Here is a 19,973-nt window from a genome sequence, read left to right as displayed (position 1 = left end):
GATGAAACCAAGATTGAACTCTTTGGCCTGAATGCCAAGCGTTATGTCTGGAGGAAACCTGGCACCATCCCTACGGTGAAGCATGGTGGTGGCAGCATCATGATGTGGGGATGTTTTTCAGCGGCAGGGACAGGGAGACTAGTCAGGATCAAAGGAAAGATGAACGGTGCAAAGTACAGAGAGATTCTTGATGAAAACCTGCTCCAGAGTGCTCAGGTCCTCAGTCTGGGGCGAAGGTTCACCTTCCAACAGGACAACGACCCTAAGCACACAGCCAAAACAACGCAGGAGTGTCTCAAGTCTCTGAATGTCCTTGAGTGGCACACCCAGAGCCTGGACTTGAACCTGATTGAACATCTCTGGAGAGACCTGAAAATAGCTGTGCAGCAACATAGCCCCATCCAACCTGACAGAGCTTGAGAGGATCTGCAGAGAAGAATGGGAGAAACTCCCCAAATACAGCTTGTTGTGTCATACCCAAGAAGACTCGAGGCTGTAATCACTGCCAAAGGTTCTTCAACAAAGTACTGAGTAAAAGCTCTGAATACTTATGGAAATGTCATATTTCATTTTTTTTTGGTGTTGCTAAAATAAAAAAAAAACAGGTTTTGCTTTGTCATTGTGGGGTATTGTGTGTAGTTTGATGAGAGAAAAAAATCTGTTTGATCAATTTTAGAATAAGGCTGTATCGTAACAAAATGTAGAAAAAGTCAAGGGGTCTGAATACTTTCCGAATGCACTGTATAGCAACACTTTGGTGTCAGTATAAAAAAGACACAAACGTTGAGCTTAGTAAAGAATTAGGACTTTTATTTTTCTAATACAACCCGATGCCAGTTGTAGAACTTAATTTACTAAGAATTATGTATGTCCTTCAATCTATAATGTGCATTATCATACAGCTTTCAGATTTTAATATCAGCATACACAAATCACTGTAAACCTGTGGTCTTTCCTGGTCAAGGGGAAATACTAATACTGCTAATTAAATCATTTTAAAGTAGTGACAGAGGCAGCCAAATGTGTCCCTGCCCACAACCACCTGCAAAAGTAGAAATAGCATGTGATAGAAGTTAATTTATATTGAGCTCAAACCATTTAGGTTAGATTGTAAAATAATTAAGGGAATTGTATGTCTCTCTTTAAGGTATTGGTAACATTACACATTTCAGCTTGATGATTATAACATTGTGAGCGTCAACCTTTTATGTTAATAATTTTTTCCCCCTTCTAATTTCAGAGTCAAATCAAAATTCAAAGTAATTTTGCACCAAAGTGGGTTTTCCCATGAAGACATGCACATTTCATTAAAAAAGTTGCTGACATAATGCTTGAGAGTTTTGAGAGTGGTAGGATGACATCACTGCACAACAACTTCCACATAATTGGCAGGGTAGAAGCCGTCCTTCCCTCCGTCCAGCATCCCCCTGCACCACCCCTGGTCGTCCTCCTCCTCAACCTTCAGGAACACCTCACCTGGAATAATACAGGTATGGAAACAGACATGATTCTGGATGACACACTTGAGACATTGGACTGGCAAAAGGAACTGTAGTCTTTCAATGCTTTAGACATAATGCTGAATTTAACTGTGTTTTAAACGGTCATGTCACCTGCTTTAAAGGACAGCTCATCACTTTCCTCTCCCACATAATTATACAGAGCTCGCACCTTCACTCCTCCAATCATCACACTAGAGGATGGAGGAATGATAGAATGAATAAGGGAGTTTATCTAGAAATGTATTACCATAAAACTTCAATTAATTGCTCAGGAATTTATTTCCTTAAATCAATAAACACAATAGGCTCTTATTAGAACCAAGGCGTCTGTTTGAGCTAGGCGTCTATTTCGCAGTGGTGTAAAGTATGCAAGTAAAAATACCTTAAAGTACTACTTATGTATTTTTTTTGGGGGGGGGGGTATTTGTACTTTACTATTCATATATTTGTTTTACTTTTACTTCACTACATTCCTAAAGAAAATCATGTACTTTTTACTCCATACATTTTCACTGAATACTTAGCAGGACAGGAAAATTGTCTAATTCACGCGCTTATGAAGAGAACATCCTTGGTCATCCCTACTGCCTCTCATCTGGCGGACTTACTAAACACAAATACGTAATTTGTAAATTATATCTGAGTGTTGGCGTGTGCCCCTGGCTATCCAGAAATATAAAAAACAAGAAGATTGTGCCATCTGGGTTTAATAATGTAAGGAATTTGAAATTATTTACACTTTAGCTTTTATTTTTTATACTTAAGTATATTTTAGCAATTACATATACTTTTGATACGTAAGTATATTTATAACCAAATATTTGTAGACTTCTACTGAAGTAGAAAAAAGTACCCAATTGTCATACTTGAATAAAAGTAAAGATAACTTAATAGAAAATTACTCAAGTGTTACGTCCGTCGTCAAATGAATGAGACCAAAGCGCAGCGTGGAAAGTGTTCATGATATTTAATAATGAACTCCGACAAAACAACAAAATACAAAACCGAACGTAAAGTTCTGCAGGGCTAGACAGCAACTATGCAAAAACAAGATCACACAAACTAGGGTGGAAAGCAGGCTGCCTAAGTATGATTCCCAATCAGAGACAACGATAGACAGCTGCCTCTGATTGGGAACCATACCCGGCCAACAAAGAAATAAAAAACTAGAATGCCCACCCAAATCACACCGTGACCTAACCAAATAGAGAAATAAAAAGGCTCTCTCAGGTCAGGGCGTGACCTCAAGTAAACGTGAAAGTCACCCAGTAAAATACTACTTGAGTAAAAGTCTAAAAGTATTTGGTTTTAAATATACTTAAGTATCAAATGTAAATGTAATTATTAAAACATACTTAAGTATTAAAAGTACAAGTATTAATCATTTCAAATTCCTTATATTAAGAAAACCAGATGGCACTATTCTTGTTTTTTACTTATTTACGGATAGACATCTTATTTACACACAGACATCATTTACAAATTTAGCATTTGTGTTTAGTGAGTCCGCCAGATCAGAGGCAGTAGGGATGACCAGGGATGTTCTCTGGATAAGTGCGTGAATTGGACCATTTCCTGTCCTGCTAAGCCACAGGTGTCAAACTCATTCCACGGGGGGCCGAGTGTCTGCGGGTTTTCGCTCCTCCCTTGTACTTGATTGATGAATTAACATCACTAATTAGTTAGGAACTCCCCACACCTGGTTGTCTAGGGCTTTATTGAAAGGAAAAACCAAAAACCTGCAGACACTAGGCCCTCCGTGGAATGAGTTTGACACCCCTGTGCTAAGCATTCAAAATGTAACAAGTACTTTTGGGTGTCAGGGAAAAATTTGGATTAAAGAGTACATTATATTCTTTAGGATTGTAGTGAAGTAAAAGTAAAAGTTGTCAAAAAGATAAATAGTAAGGTAAAGTACAGATACCCCCCAAAAACGACTTAATTAGTACTTTAAAGTATTTTTACTTAAGTACTTTACACCACTCGCTAGAAGTTCTGTTAGCAGCCAATGGCTAGCAGTTTCTTACTGGGGATGAAAATGGATGCTTGCCATAATTTTTTCTAGTCATTACTGAATTATTTTATGTAACAAATCAAACATTAAACCTTGTAAACAATTCACGGTAATTCATGGTAACTTTGTAAACAATTCATTTAGACCCAGCCTTTATTTGTTGAAATGTATTTGAGACTCAACGTTTAATTGACGTTTTACAGTAATCAATTGTAGTGGACATGGTAATATGTTGGATACACACACACACACACACACACACACACACACACACACACACACACACACACACACACACACACACACACACACACACACACACACACACACACACACACACACACACACACACACACACACACAGCTTACGGTTTATCCTTCTGGCCTTTCTTGTCTCTTTTTTTATTTTTCGGCTTCTTTACAGGTGGGATCCATTCCTGATGATACAGATAAGCGTTAGTTCTTCCTTCTCATTAAACTCTCTCCATATCATTTGATTTCTCACAACACATGGTATGTATACAGTAGTAATCAGAGCTCTCTCTCTATATGGCTGGTGGGAATACGCCTATCAACACTAGCAAAGGTCAAAGGTCAATATAATGAGTAACAGTTGTATACCTCAATCGTTGGCCAGTCAGTGGGCATGCCTGGGCCGTGGTTGTTCTTCCACCACTTTAGATCGTCCGCCTCACTGATGGACGTGAGAGTGTGGTGGAGCTCACTGTACACGGTCTTCACACTGACAGACAGAGACAGCCAGAATGGGAGAGGATATTAATACACTGTACACATAGATCATCACAGACGTTTCACAAACACACACACACACGACTCTATGCACACTCACACTGACACTCCAACACACACCCACAAACTCACACACTTAATTTGCTCACACGCACATTCATGCTGACTCTATACACACGCACGCACGCACACACACTCACATATAATCATTATTTACGCTGCTGCTACTCTGTTTATCATATATATCCTGATGCATAGTCACCTTACCCCTATGCATATCTACCCCTACCACTCCAGTGTCCCTGAACATTGTAAATATGGTATTGGTACTGACTCTGAAACTGACTCTGTATATAGGTTACTTACTTTCTTGTGTTTTTTTTACTAACATTTTTTTAATAGTACTACTGATATCGATTACTGCATTGCTGGGAAAGAGCTTGCAAGAAAAGCATTTCACTGTACTTGTGCATGTGACAATAAAACTTGAAACACGCACGCACCCACATGAGTGAGGAGAGAGACAGAAGGAGGAGGCTCCTGTACCTTTCATTGTTGGTGATGTCCAGGTGTCTGTGGATGGACAGGAAGGCCTGTTTGAGGAAGCTGATCCTCTTCCTCTCCTCCTCCTGAGATTGGTCAAAAATGGCCTCCATTTCCTCCATGTAGCGAGGCGCGTAGGACGTTACATCCTCCAACACCTTCTCATATTTCTCGCGGACCTGTCACAACATCAGAGTAGTGATGTCATACCATCAAAACACATCTTGCCACCAAAGACTGTGTAAGCTTGCCACCAAAGACTGTGTAAGCTTTCCAACAAAGACTGTGTAAGCTTGCCACCAAAGACTTTGTAAGCTTGCCAACAAAGACTTTGTAAGCTTGCCAACAAAGACTGTGTTAGCTTTCCAACAAAGACTGTGTAAGCTTGCCACCAAAGACTTTGTAAGCTTGCCAACAAAGACTTTGTAAGCTTGCCAACAAAGACTGTGTAAGCTTACCAACAAAGACTGTGTAAGCTTGCCACCAAAGACTTTGTAAGCTTGCCAACAAAGACTGTGTAAGCTTGCCACCAAAGACTGTGTAAGCTTTCCAACAAAGACTTTGTAAGCTTGTCAACAAAGACTGTGTAAGCTTGCCAACAAAGACTGTGTAAGCTTGCCAACAAAGACTGTGTAAGCTTGCCAACAAAGACTGTGTAAGCTTGCCAACAAAGACTGTGTAAGCTTGCCAACAAAGACTGTGTAAGCTTGCCACCAAAGATTGTGTAAGCTTGCCAACAAAGACTGTGTAAGCTTGCCACCAAAGATTGTGTAAGCTTGCCAACAAAGACTGTGTAAGCTTGCCAACAAAGATTGTGTAAGCTTGCCAACAAAGTCTGTGTAAGTTTGCCAACGAATACTGTAAGCTTGCCACACACAGTCCCATTGTTTTAACGTAATTTGTCAATGTATTGTGACGTGGAATCTATGTGGAAATTTGAAATTGGATTTGAAAAAAGCAATCAACTGTTGTTTTGAGGGTGACATTTCATCATGGATATCAAATTACAATACAGAAAAACCTTGTATGAAATATGTTGAATTTGTACATTTAAAACAGATCTTCAAGGTTATATCCACTATCAGAAGAAAATAACAACAGGCCGGGCAGCATCTTCTACTGGATAATTGATCTATCTACAGCTACCCTTTGGTCTCCCATCCAAGGTTTTAACCAAGCCAAGCCCAGCCCTCCTTAGCTATGATATTTGTCACTGACTATTTCCAAAGTGCTATCATGAGAACGATTGTTGAGAGATCTCCACTTAAAAACTAAATATACTCACTGTTGCTATTGACGTCATTCCAAAGGGTAGGTTTAACAGAGCAATTGAAATGTGACCATACTTTGTCACTCATATATCATCAATGCTGCTATTTAGGCCTATATAGCATTTGCAAAGTCATCAACAGCTATTGTTTCAATTCACCCCAGAATTGAACTAAATAGACAATACAATAGGCCTAGGTTTTCAAGCCCTGGTTGATTTCAAATTGAAGGATATTTTGTGATTTTGAATTGTGTTTGGATATCAACACAACCAAATATCAGTATTTGAAGGATATAAATCTTCTGTTTGTATAGTTACATCTGTGCCAATGACTTAGTCTAGCTTTAATTCCAGTTTGTCTACAAATTCATAATTTAATAAATCATTAATACGTTGTATTCATGTCTCCATCTCAACCAAAAGTTAAAGTTAAAGAATAGTTTAAAGTGCATTTCAAGTTGGATTTGATTTAGTCCTATTCTTTAAATTAGATTTTCGGTTGAGATGGATACATCAATCCAACATATAAATTATTCATTTGTAGACAAACTGGAATTAAAGCCAGACTAAGTCAGTGGCAGATGTCAGTGGCAGATGAAACTATCCAATCAGAAGATACATCTCCTTCAAATGTTGATATTTGGTTGCGTTGACAACCAAACACTCTTCAATATCACTTTTATCATACAATAAAGAGCTTGTTAACTTGTCGACAAGATAAGAAATTATATGTTGGATTCACGTCTCCAACTCAACCAAAAATAAAAGTTAAAGAATGGGATTAAGCCAGTGGCTCAGATGGAACTATCCAGGCTGTAGAAACATCTCCTTTAAATGTTGATATTGTCAACCAAGCACAATTCAATATTACTATGTAATACAGTAAACATTCAACTTTAAAATGAGTAACACATCCGTGGCCACATTTCGAGGTTACTGAAACTATACATTTCTTCTTATGTAATCATATATAAAGCGTGCATGTTCAAGATAGAATGCACAGGTCATCGCAGGTTTGTGGAGATCTTCACAATTGCTGTGACAATCTGCGCAGAATCTTAAATGGCATTGATCACATGCACTCTGTACTTTTAATCTAATCTCAACTGCAGTCCAGGTCATTTAGTTCCGCTATTAGATGAAGCACAGTGATAAGACATTAAACAGCTGTATAAATAAACTGAAATTGTATTCCCATTTTAACGTTGCAGTGCTTCTAAATGGTTGAAAGCACAGTGATCACACTTTGGAAATTCAAAAACTTTTGCCTGTGTTTTTAAGTGAGGGAATATAGGTTGTCATCTCATTGATCTATGTCTCAACCCAATATTATCCAATTATCCAAGTTGAAATGTTGTGGTGTGCCCAATTGGATGTGTAATTTATGCACAGTACCAGTCAAACGTTTGGACACACCTACTCAGGGTTTTTCTATAATGTTACTATTTTCTACATTGTAGAACAATAGTGAAGACATACAAACTATGAAATAACACATATGGAATCATGTAGTAACCAAAAATGTGTTAAACAAATCAAAATATATTTTATATTTGAGATTCTTCAAAGTAGCCACCCTTTGCCTGAATGACAGCTTTGTACAATCTTGGCACTCTCTCAACCAGCTTCATGAGGTAGTCAACTGGAATGCATTTCAATGAATAGGTGTGCCTTGTAAAAAGTTCATTTGTGGAATTTCTTTCCTTCTTAATGCATTTGAGCCAATCAGTTGTGTTGTGACAAGGTAGGGGTGGTATTCAGATATCCCTATTTGGTAAAATACCAAGGCCATATTATGGCAAGAACAGCTCAAATAAGCAAAGAGAAACAACAGTCCATCATTACTTTAAGACGTGAAGGTCAGTCAACATTTCAAGAACTTTGAAAGTTTCTTCAAGTGCAGTCGCAAAAACCATCAAGCGCTATGATGAAACTGACTCTCATGAGGACCGCCACAGGAATGGAAGACCCAAAGTTACCTCTGCTGCAGACGATAAGTTCATTAGAGTTAACTGCACTTCAGATTGCAGCCCAAATAAATGCTTCACAGAGTTCAAGTAACAGACACATCTCAACATCAACTGTTCAGAGGAGACTGCGTGAATCAGGCTTTCATGGTCGAATTGCTGCAAAGAAACCACTACTAAAGGACACCAATAAGAAGAAGAGACTTGCTTGGGCCAAGAAACACAAGCAATGGACATTAGTGCGGTGGAAATCTGTCCTTTAGTCTGATGAGTCCAAATCTGAGATTTTTGGTTCCAACCACCATGTCTTTGTAAGATGCAGAGTAGGTGAGTGGATTATCTCTGCATGTGTGGTTCCCACCATGAAGCATGGAGGAGGTGTGATGGTGTGGTGGTGCTTTGCTGGTAACACTGTCAGTGATTTATTTAGAATTCAAGGCACACTTAACCAGCATGGCTACCACAGCATTCTGCAGCGATACACCATCCCATCTGGTTTGGGCTTGGTAGGACTATAATGACCCAAAACACACCTCCAGGCTGTGTAAGGGCTATTTGACCAAGAAGGGGGGTGATGGAGTGCTGCATCAGATGACCTGGCCTCCACAATCACCCAACCTCAACCCAATTGAGATGGTTTGGGATGAGTTGGACTGCAGAGCGAAGGAAAAGCAGCCAACAAGTGCTCAGCATATGTGGGAACTCCTTCAAGACTGTTGGAAAAGCATTCCAGGTGAAGCTGGTTGAGAGAATGCCAAGAGTGTGCAAAGCTGTCAACAAAGGTAAAGGGTGGCTACTTTGAAGAATCTCAAATATAAAATATATTTTAATTTCTTTAACACTTTTTGGGTTATTATATGATTCCATATGTGCTATTTCATAGTTTTGATGCCTTCACTATTATCTTGCAATGTAGAAAATAGAAAAATTAAGAAAAACTCTTGAATGAGTAGGTGTGTCCAAACTTTTGACTGGTGCTGTATATGAATGTATATGAATGGACCTTTCTGGTTTTGCCAGTGTCCCTATATACTGTACACTACATGAAAAAAATATGTGGACACCTGCTCGTTGAATATCCCATTCCAAAACCATGGGCATTAACATGGACTTGGTCCCACCTTTGCTGCAATAACAGCCTCCACTCTTCTGGGAAGGCTTTAAACTAAATGTTGGGCGATTAGGCCTGGCTCACAGTCAGCGTCCCAATTCATCCCAAAGGTGTTTGATGAGGTTGAGGTCAGGGCTCTGTGCAGGCAAGTCAAGTTCTTGACAAACCAGTTCTTTATGGACATTGTTTTGTGGACTGGGGCATTGTCATTCCGAAAACAAGAAAGGGCCTTCCCCAAACTGTTGCCACAAAGTTGGAAGCACAGAATCGTCTAGAATGTTATTGTATGCTGTGCTGTTAAGATTTATCTTCCCTGGAACTAGGGGCCTAGCCCGAACTATGAAAAACAGCCCCAGGCCATTATACCACCTCCATCAAACTTTACAGTTGGCACTATGCATTGGGGCAGGTAGCTGGTGGATGGATGATAGATGGTGAAGTGTGATTCATCACTCCAGAGAATGCGTTTCCACTGCTCCAGAGTCCAATGGCGGCGAGCTTTACACCACTCCAGTCAACGCTTGGCATTGTGATCTTAGACTTGTGTGTGGCTGCTCGGCCATGCAAACCCATTTCATGAAGCTCCCGAAGAATGGTTATTGTGCTTATGTTGCTTCCAGAGGCAGTTTGAACTCGGTAGTGAGTGTTTCAACCGAGGACATTTTTACGCGCTAATCGCTTCAGCTCTCAGCAGTCCTGTTCTGTGAGCTTGTGTGGCCTAACACTTCGCAGCTGAGCCGTTGTTGCTCCTAGATGTTTCCACTTCACAATAACAGCACTTACAGTTAACTGGGGCAGCTCTAGCAGGGCAGAAATTTGACAAACTGACTTGGAAAGGTGGCATCCTATGACTGTGCCATGTTGAAAGTCACTGAGCTCTTCAGTACCGGCCATTCTACTGCCAATGTTTGTCTATGGAGATTGCATGGCTGTGTGCTGTATTTTATACACCTGTCAGTAACGTGTGTGGCTGAAATAGCCGAATCCACTCATTTGAAGGGGTGTCCACATACTTTTGTATATATAGTGTAAGTTACAATAATTTACTACTGGATAAACAAAGATGGTGCCTAACAATAACATGGAAGGTGGTTACTATGGTGGTTACAATAACACATTTTTGCCCCTGCCATAAAAGGAAACTGTATGTTGGAAAAATTCCGTAAAACAGTCTACCAGATGGGGGCATGGGCTAGGGAAGTGCAACATTTCCATATCTGGCAAGTTGAGCATCCCACACTCTCAGATGAATGAACATAAATTTAGCAGTTGTGAGTTAGTAGCCTTTCAGTTTTTCTCACTTTGTCTTTCTCCTCACTGGCCTTCTCTCGAGCGTCTTGAATCTTTTTCAGTTTCTCAGGACTCAGCTCTGTGTTCTCCTTGGCCTGCGTCTCTCTGTCTATGGCTATCTGTTCCTTATGGCAAGCCTTATGGTATGCACCACGGGCTTTCTCCAGCTACGACATACGGGTAAAAATATGCAAAACAAAGTTAAAACATTGTATGCCCTTCTTCCATGAACATGCCACTCACTACTCATCAGATCTGGGTTCAAATACTACTTTGACCCTTTCAAATACTTTGAGTGTTTGCTTTAGCCTGCCTTGGAGTGCCAAGTAGTGGGTGGGGTTTGCACATTTGGGAGTTTTTAATTGGTTTCAATGCAAAAGACTTCTCAATCAAGCACAGCTAAAGTAAATAATAAAATAAAAAAATGTATTTGAACCCAGTTCTACTACTCATGTCCTACTACTCATAGGCTAAAATAACACCTCCCTTGGGAGTAATTCAATCACTATAATAGGGTGTGCCGCATACAGTAGGATACATAAAATATATTTTGAGGGTTCAGGAATTTATCACCTAGCTTCTAATCTTACCAGCAACGGGTAAGCCTTGCATGCTACTAGCCTTGGAGATGTAAATGTAATGCTGCCCAAACGTAGACTACAGTAAAACTAAACTACTGTAGAGAAACAGTTAGGCATAAAGTTGACTTCCTTGTAGTCAAGCAATAGGGATGTGAAGTACAATCCCCAACGCACACAAATGCGGGCCCATTTGGTCAGTTCATGAAGATGTAATGTACACCTAACATATGGGTTTTGTAACCTTTCCCAGCCTCTTGGCCCAGGGTTTCTGAGCGCGTGCAAACCCTGTCTCGTTTTCGTGGGTCTCACGGAATCCACAGAATATCTTCTTAGGGAAGGTATCCTTCTGCCAGCTCTTTACTCTGTCCCCCTCCTCTGTAACGAGGGACTGAGAGATAGAGGAATGGAGAATGGATAGACGCTCAGCGGAGGAGAAGAAACACTGCCACGCTCTCATGAGGGAGCCATAGAGCGGCCCTAGGGTGATAGAGAAGAGAAAGGGAAAGATAAAAAGAGAAAAGACTTTTAACTGATTAGGGAATGATAACTAATTAGATTGATGCAACCTGGACACAGGGGTAAACGTAACATAGTAAACAAAAATCCAGAGACACTCAATTTACTGTGATATTTTACGTTTGGTATGGTATGCATTCATTTGTGGATGTCCATCAACCATTTCTTATGATATGTTACGAATTACAATTCGTATGATGTGTTACAAATTGCAATTTGTACAATATGTCATGAATTTTCTATACGTATGATATGTTATGAATTTCAATTTGTTGTGACTAACATTAACTAGGTTGCTAGGTTGCTGACGGTAATGTTAGCTAGGCTAGGGGTAAGGTTAATGTTAGGTTTAGGGTTAGGGTTAGGAGTTAGGTTAAAGGGTTAAGGTTAGGGTTAGCTAGCATGCTAAGTAGTTGCAAAGTTGCTAATTATCTCAAATGCAAAAGTTGTCTGTGATGAAATTCGAACACGCATCCTTTGGGTTGCTAGACATTTGTGTTATTTTGTAAACTTCTGTCTTATGTATCCATACCAAATGTACCATACTGTATCATACTAATTTGAGTGTCCCGGATTTCCGTTTAATATGTTACGTCTAGTCTATGAGAACAGCCTGATTGATAATACAAAGACCAGGTAGGAGGATTTGGCATAGTGTATTTGTTCATAATTTTGACAGTTTATAATGAGTGCTATAGGATAGAAGTCCAGTCCTGAAGTCCTCCTTGGTTCTCCTTCACTTACGGGCGTCTACTATGGCCTTCCACTTGCTGCCCCACTCACTGAGCTGCTGGGCATACTGCTTTTCTACTTTGGCCCTCTCATTGAAACAGGCCATGATATCTTTACATGCATGGAAGGACTGGTCAGTGCGTCGGACGGTTCGCTCATAGTTCCCTGGCTGGGGAGGAAGAGGGGTAGAGAGGGATGGCGGAGAGAAGAGTTGATCAGGATCAGGAGGAACTGCAGAAAGAGGTATTGCTATAGAATCGACTCTCCTATTATAAGAACACATAGAAAATCAGTTAATGGTAGTCATGAACTGTTGTAAAAGGTTCATGTTTATATTCATATCTGTAACTTCCTGCTCACCATCCAGAAGCTCTGCATCCTGGAGTCCTCATGGGGTTCTCTAGGGAGCGTCGACATTTTTGGGTATGTCTTTGAAGAGCAGAGGAAAAGATCATAAACAACCTTCAGTACTTTCACAGAGATTTCATTATTATATGAAGTACTGTGCCGTGTTACAATTTCAACCAAGTGGGTTAACCCTATTGGCTCGATGTGTAGGGTGTTTGCCTTTCATACCAGCAACCCGGGTTTGCATCCCTGCACTGTAGTTCTATACATTGTTGTCAGAAGTGGGATGGCGGCCGTGGGCAGTGGTGTAAAGGTACTTTAAAGTACTACTTAAGTGATTTTTGGGTCATCTGTACTTTACCTTATTATTTATATTTTGACAACTTTTACTTTTACTTCACTACATTCCTAAAGAAAATAATGTACTTTTTACTCCATACATTTTCCCTGACACCCAAAAGTGCTCGTTACATTTTGACAGGAAAATAGTCAAATTCACGCACTTATCAAGAGAACACCCCTGGTCCTCCCTACTGCCTCTGATCTGGCGGACTACCTAAACAGAAATACTTAATTTGTAAATTAATGTCTGAGTGTTTGAGTGTGCCCCTGGCAATCTGTAAATAAAAAATATATATACAAATTGTGCTGTCTGGTTTGCATAATATATGGAATTTGAAATGATTAATACTTTTACTTTGATACTTCAGCATATTTTAGCAAGTCCATTTACTTTTTATACTTAAGTATAAAACCAAATGTTTTTAGACTTTTACTCAAGTAGTATTTTACTGGGTGACTTTCACTTGAGACATTTTCTATTAAGGTATCTTTACTTTTACTCATGTATGACAATTGGGTACTTTTTACGCCACTAGCCGTGGGGCCATCGGAACGCACGGCCCGGGACATGTAAGGGGGCTGAGCAGTCGAAGCACGGGGATTTGCCTCCCTGTTAGGAAGGGGCAGTGCAGCTATATGAGCCACATTACAATTCTTACCAAGTGGGTTATACCTATTGGCTCGATGCGTAGGGTGTTTACCTTTTACGCCAGCAACCCGGGTTCGTTTCCCTGCCCCGCCATTCATTACAATATCAACAGATATACATCTGTCTTTTAAATATAAGCATTTGGCTCTTGAATCTGAAATGTACATGCCAGTGATCAAACCTAATGGCTTGATGACATAATTAGTACAGATTTGTACAGAATCTACTCAAATTAAATATGAAATATAATATGATTTGGAATATACAGAATCTCATTGAAATCGATAATGCAACAAACAACTACAAACAACTCCTACACTGAGCCTTCGGAACTGGGACCAGCTGCAACATTATTTATACATTACATTGCTTACATCTATGATATACTAGCTGAACCAGAGGAGGCTGGTGGGGGGAGTTGTAGGAGGACGGGCTCATTGTAATGGCTGGGATGGCATAAATGGAATGGTATCAAACACATCAAACGCGTAGAAACCACATGTTTGACTCCGTTCCATGAATTCCATTCCAGCCTTTACAATGACCCCATCCTTCTATAGTGCCTCACATCAGCCTCCTCTGCTCTGAACCCATCGTGAGTAAGGGGAGTGTAATTCCGAGACTGGAATTTATAGACTGGAATCTAACAGCAGGAATAGAACACCCGCTCCGACATTCTTCCTGCTGCTGTCCCAAAATAAACAGGGAGGGAAAGGTCATATTTCCCTGGCTCTGACTAACGGCCTCCCTCACTATTAGCCGAGCCATCTCCTACTCTCACACGTCCCTTCCACGCTCATGGAAAACATGACAACAAAGTGCGAGGGGAGAGAGTTTGGGTTTAGCAAATCAGATAATATGCCTACTGTAGTTCTAAGTCAAAGCTTGGTTTGAAATAATTAACACAGCTTTGTTACAACCCAACTGAGGAAAAGATATGAGGCTACGTCAGTATAGGAGGTACTTTGAACAGTACAAGATAAAAACAGATTCCTGCACAAACACACAAGCACTCAGACACTTACAGGCTTATTTATCTCTCTAACACATTGGCACTTTGTTGGCTGAGTGATAATTTCCTCTGTGTGAAACTGACTAACCGCACCTCATCACAAGACTAACGCAGAGGGAAGAGAAGAACCAAGGTTTTGTCCCCGAAAAGTTCTCCCCCTTGCTGCTGTGCTTATCTACCATCTCCCTCCCTCAGCTGGTCTTCTATGCCATGATATAACAGTACAGAAGGCCTACTGTTGATAAATGTCACAGGATTGTTGTTCGGTTTTAAATATAGTCCCACTATAGCAACTTTGTTTTATTTACATGTCTGTCTCTACCCATCTCTTCCTCAGCATGCCGAGGTAATGTGGGTAGGGGACTGGGGTTTTTAAGTATCAATTGGCTAGTTTGTCTTGGCTCAGTTTCACAACACTGAACAGTATCATAGACTATAATTCAAATAAAAATAAATTCAAGTTGCATTCAATCATTACAAGGATCAAGTCCTCATTCAAACATGACAAAATAAAAACCATGCCGGGGAGAATCCATCACTTACATGTCTCCCTCTGAATCACCAGTGACTACTCAAGTGGCCACTTGCTAGTTCTAGGGCCGTTCCGACTTTCTCTCCCTTTCTCTCCGTCTCTCTTTTCTCTCCGAATGCCTCTCCCACAACACATGTTCCTCACTCCTCACTCACTGACCCAATTTTCCCTGGCACTTAAAGTTACACACACCAGTGTGATCTGAAAGACTGAGTCACCAAGGCAGATCCAACGAAAGTAAGACAGAGACAGTGAATTTGCATGAAAATCACACAATGATTGATGGGCAAGAGGAAAAGAACGTTCTTACCTTTCTCTCCTCTTCTGTTAGCAAGGCTGTTCCATCCTAATGCTCATTCCACTGTTGGTCAAATTTCTCTTGCTCTTTACTGCTGTTGCTATCCAAGTCTCCCCATCCCTCCTTTTCTCTCCTCGTAGTTTCCTTAATACTCAGTGTGTAAGATGATTCGTTTCGCCTACCCCTTCTTGCTCGCTCACTGTTTCCCTCTCTCTCCACAACTCTTACAACTCTTAGTCTATTATAAAAACAGCTGGAAGAAACTTCATCCTCCTCCTCCTCTCCTTCCCTCCCTCCCTCCCTTACTCTCCTTCCCTCGCCTCTCTCAATATGGTGCTAATGAATTGTAGAAGTTCATTTTGACCCTCTACTGGTCACAGCGTTGTGTCAATGTGGCACTGCGTCATGGGAGCTTATTAGTGTGTGAGTGAGGGGTGGCCCGTGAACTGTCACGTTCACCCTGTGCACTTTTGCAACACTCCATTCTCTGATGAGACTTGGGATTTGTCTGTTTTAAGAGACTATGCCGCCATGCTCTCAGGCCACATAGTGCACACGCTGCCACACTACTTGGGTGGAAAGTGGGAGTTGGAGTTTCCCTGATGCAGTGGGTCCTTGCAACCCACTGCAGAAGAACCCGTCCAAGTGTGTCAGGGAACGACTTCTCGTTTACCCCTATCGAGTTTTCACCTCTGACTACCCACTTCTTAAAGACCCACCCTTCCTCCTACACTGTATGACCACAACAGATGAATCCAAGTACTTAATGTGGCCGCTTTTCCTCATTCCGCCAGATCTGAATTAATCCTGAACATGAGAACAATATGGCGTAAGGCCCCTGGTTGACTGGGAGAAGGAGACGCTGCTAAATGAGTCAATCATAACAGGACAGTCTAGATTGGATCTTTATATGAACCTAGAAACCTTGGATTCAGAGAGGGGAAAAAATATCAATAGAGTTCAATAGTTTATTCAGCATTTATTTCAACACCTTAGTTATAACTCTATCATATCAGTATATTTCTGTATTTCATTTTGAACATAACTTCATAAATACCTCTTATCGCTGCATACATTTGCTCATACTGTAAATAGTCGTCATATGTTTATATTACTAGTCCTAAAATACTCTTTAAATCATAGAACGCAATGCTTCCTACACTACCGCTCAGTAATTTCCGTCAGAAGGTTGTTGAAAGGCAACAACCCTAAAGAAGTAAAGGGTGTGTGTCGATGTGTAGGAGTTTCACTGGGAGCATGAAGTAGGTAATGGTAGAACAAGTCCAGCAGTATAGAAAGCATTTACCGGAAACAATAAATAAAGAGAAAACAAAACAAGTAGCTTCAAATCATTTCTCACACTATTTGGAAGACAGAGATTCTGTAGTGTTATTTCTTTTTTACATATACCTAATGATTAATATAATAATTGTTTTAAAATTATACTATAATTTATGTTATTATTGTCGTCGTTATCATACTCGTCATTATCACTATATTATATAGGCCTATAAAGGATGTGTACAGAGTTTGAGTGTATTCCTCACCTTTCAGTGCATTTCACTGAAGGCAATAGCAAAAAGGAACCTAAAAGTGCCTGTGTGTGTTTCTCTGTGTGTGTTTGAATGTGTTTTTCTGAAATATGTGGATCTGAAAAAGGTTTCTCTTGAGATATTGGAGAGGAGTTTATGAAATAGGGCAACGTTAGGATTGTCAACTGGTGCAAAATATACATCTCTACATTTTCGGAACCGTTAGAAAACTGGCGTTGAGTTGTGGAGAAGGCATATGAGAGAGGGACAGAGGGTGGGGAAAGGATCATGGGTAACCAGGCAGGCTGACAAACAGATCGACACAAACAGACACACACTCACAGAGGGAGAAGTCCTAGGGAACCAGACATACCGTATAGACTGACAGTAAAAGCCCTTTTTTTTGATCGCTGCACCTGTGTGTGTGTGTGAGAAAGTCGACATGGGATAAAAGACGCTCACATCCCTGGTATAGTCGTAAACATCATCATCATGAATGAATGACAAACAGCTTTTGTAGTGTAAAATGACATGAGTTCATAGCAAACCCCGAGTCATGGCTGTGGACTCCAATACAGTCATGTCTCAGGGAAAAACAAACCAACATTTGAATCTCCTCTGCCCCTCTCCGACATACTCCGGACGGCCTTTCTAAAGATAATAACTATCATAGTAAAAATGACATATTACGACTATATGTTTTGAATATTTTTAGAGTGTTTGTCGTTACACACAAATCTGGATGATTAAATATCAATAATATTCTGACACGTTTGAAATGAATGATTGCAATCAGCACTTGGTACGAAACAAATTAATGATTTGGATCTGTGAATCCATTTTTACATGTAAGCTATATTGTTACTCAGAGTTAGTAAAATACGTAGAAAGCTTGTTGGGAAATCACTAGGGAATTAGGGCATAAACTGACCTCAGTATAAAAAGTCCACAATTTTTTTTTTTTTTTACTGTTTACTTTAACTTAAAATGTCATGTACTTTTCCATTTTAGGACCATATTCGGAATTTTAGACATTCCAACAATAGCTTCCAATCCCATGCTCTAATGCGCGTCAGAGTTTGCGCATGAATGTCAGGATAAGAATATGGCCTGTATTGTGTATTAGAGGTACCCAACCACCATCTTTAGTATATCCATGGGCTTACCATCTCTGTATGGGTAGCAGCATTACAATCTCAAGATTCTTGTTAGCATTTCTCCCAGTACTGTAACCGCCAGGCAGCAGATGGAGTGTGAGAATCACCAGTCAAATGTCTGTGTGTCTGTGTGTGTGCGTGTGTGTGTGTGTGTCTGTCTGTGTGTGTCCATGTGTTAATTAAAAGCCTATTTATCAGTAGTTGTACAGTGGGTGTAAATAGACAATTGTCCTCCACTCATAACAAATCTCTCCTGGTGTGATTTAAGCCTTTTCCGTCGTGATCCTTTACGCCATTTGTCCAGCTCACACTCTGTGTCCAACGGTCTTCTACAGAACTCAACTCGGTCCGTGTGTTTCTCTGTCATTCTCTGAGCCCTGAGTCACCTCATCTTTCACTCTCTGCCTGTGGCTCAGGGGAGGGGCTAGGGTCATGCATGGGAGAGAACAGCCTGAGGAAAGAGGGAGGGGGGTAAATCAAGAAATAAGAATAAATAGAAAATGAAAAGTAGTGAAGGTAGTCAATTAAATAATAGAGAGAAATACATGTAGCGAGAGAGAGAGAGAGAGAGAGAGAGAGAGAGAGAGAGAGAGAGAGAGAGAGAGAGAGAGAGAGAGAGAGAGAGAGAGAGAGAGAGAGAGAGAGAGAGAGAGAGAGAGAGAGAGAGAGATGGAATAACTTAGCAAATTAACTCTAAGGATAAATGCTTCATGACTAAAAAGGGAAGGGGGATGGACTCATCTGGCTCGCAGGGAAGGAAAGAGGCACTTGTCTTTCCTTCTCCATCCGGTGCTTTTTTCTCCCTCTTTATTTCCACTTGCCCCCTGGCTGACATGTTGCCTCTGTATGTGCATTGACTCTGCCGTTCTTCCCTCACCTGTCAGTCAGTTTCTTCAGCGCTCTCTCGATGTTCATGCGGTGGCCGACGCGCGTCACCCCCAGGTCCAGGAAGTCGTCCTTGGTGAGGGAAGGCAAGTGGGAGCCGTCGATCTCGTTATCCATGAAACGTTCCCTGTGCTCCCCCAGGTTCAGGTAGGAAAGCCAGTCGGCCACGTCCCACTTGGTCCAGTAGGACAGGGGCTTGATGGCGAAGGGCTTGGCAGGGGGAGGAGGGGTGAGGTGGGGGTAGTTGAGGCAGGATGGAGAGGGGGGCAGGTGCATGGAGGGTGAGGATGCGCCGGAGAGGAACTGGGTGGGGGAGAGGGAGCGGGAGACCAGGAGGGCGCTGGGAGGTTGTGGGGATGTGGGAAAGAGAGGAGAGGTGGAAGGGTTGTAGGGGTCTCCTATGGTGTGACCTGGGGATGAGGGAGTTAGGGGAACGGGGAACTCAAAGGGGGTGTTGTAGACAGGGGTGCTGGGGAGGATGGGGAGGGAGGAGGGTCTGGGAGGGGCGGGGTTGGGGCGGTTTGTGGAGTAGATGAGGGGGCTGGGGGCGCGCCGGCGGGACATAGACGACCTCAGCTCTGGACCAGGGGTACACTGGAAGTCAAAAATCTTGGCTCCACGGTACTTAGTGCGATGTTTGGGGGATGTGGGATAGGGTGAGTACGTGGGGGAGAGAGGAGGGTGGGATTGAGAGGGGGAGTAAGTGGGGGAGAGAGGAGGGTGGGAGGAGTGAGAGGGGGAGGTGGGCATCTGGGGAGAGGGGGAGTGGATCCAGTTAGGCTGGAGTGGGGGCTGGTGGGATGGCGAGCCGGAGGGGGTGGCAGTGAGATTGGGGGTGAAGATTGACGGGCGATGCTGTGGGGAGGAGGTGGGTAAGGGGGAAGTGGAGTGGCCTGTGGGGGGGCTCTGAAACGAGGCAGAGAAATCCCCTGAATATCTGAA

The 19,973-nt window shown here is 41.5% G+C and overlaps 2 protein-coding genes across 4 annotated transcripts in view; both read right to left on the bottom strand.

Annotated features, from left to right (window-relative positions):
* Positions 1-789: 789 nt before the first annotated feature.
* On the bottom strand, positions 790-15,715 carry LOC120045488 (protein kinase C and casein kinase substrate in neurons protein 2-like). 3 transcript variants are annotated; one of them, XM_038990378.1, is made up of 10 exons: positions 15,470-15,715; positions 12,637-12,705; positions 12,289-12,445; positions 11,270-11,505; positions 10,459-10,614; positions 4,813-4,988; positions 4,138-4,258; positions 3,886-3,953; positions 1,614-1,693; positions 790-1,476 (listed from the first exon to the last, which is right to left on the bottom strand). In XM_038990378.1, exons 2-10 carry the CDS (start codon positions 12,691-12,693, stop codon positions 1,361-1,363), a joined length of 1,167 nt encoding a protein of 388 aa, XP_038846306.1. In that variant the 5' UTR covers positions 12,694-12,705; positions 15,470-15,715; the 3' UTR covers positions 790-1,360. The 3 variants fall into 3 exon arrangements, with proteins under 3 accessions (XP_038846306.1, XP_038846307.1, XP_038846309.1); XM_038990379.1 differs by lacking the exon at positions 15,470-15,715 and adding an exon at positions 15,171-15,279; XM_038990381.1 differs by lacking the exon at positions 1,614-1,693 and having other exon boundaries at positions 1,367-1,476.
* A 3,304-nt stretch (positions 15,716-19,019) lies between these two features.
* LOC120045391 (SH3 and multiple ankyrin repeat domains protein 1-like) overlaps positions 19,020-19,973 on the bottom strand; it is a 32,697-nt gene continuing 31,743 nt past the window's right edge. The window contains exons 25-27 of the mRNA XM_038990265.1: positions 19,841-19,968; positions 19,325-19,609; positions 19,020-19,255 (exon numbers count right to left, since the gene is read on the bottom strand). Of these exons, the coding sequence (XP_038846193.1) occupies positions 19,020-19,255; positions 19,325-19,609; positions 19,841-19,968 (649 nt within the window). The remainder of the gene's footprint in view (positions 19,256-19,324; positions 19,610-19,840; positions 19,969-19,973) is intronic.

This window comes from Salvelinus namaycush, chromosome 4 (assembly GCF_016432855.1).
Source record: "Salvelinus namaycush isolate Seneca chromosome 4, SaNama_1.0, whole genome shotgun sequence".
In the NCBI taxonomy this organism is placed as follows: Eukaryota; Metazoa; Chordata; class Actinopteri; order Salmoniformes; family Salmonidae; genus Salvelinus; species Salvelinus namaycush.
The sequence above is the reverse complement of the archived record's forward strand: the minus strand, read 5'-3'. Positions and strand labels throughout refer to the sequence as shown.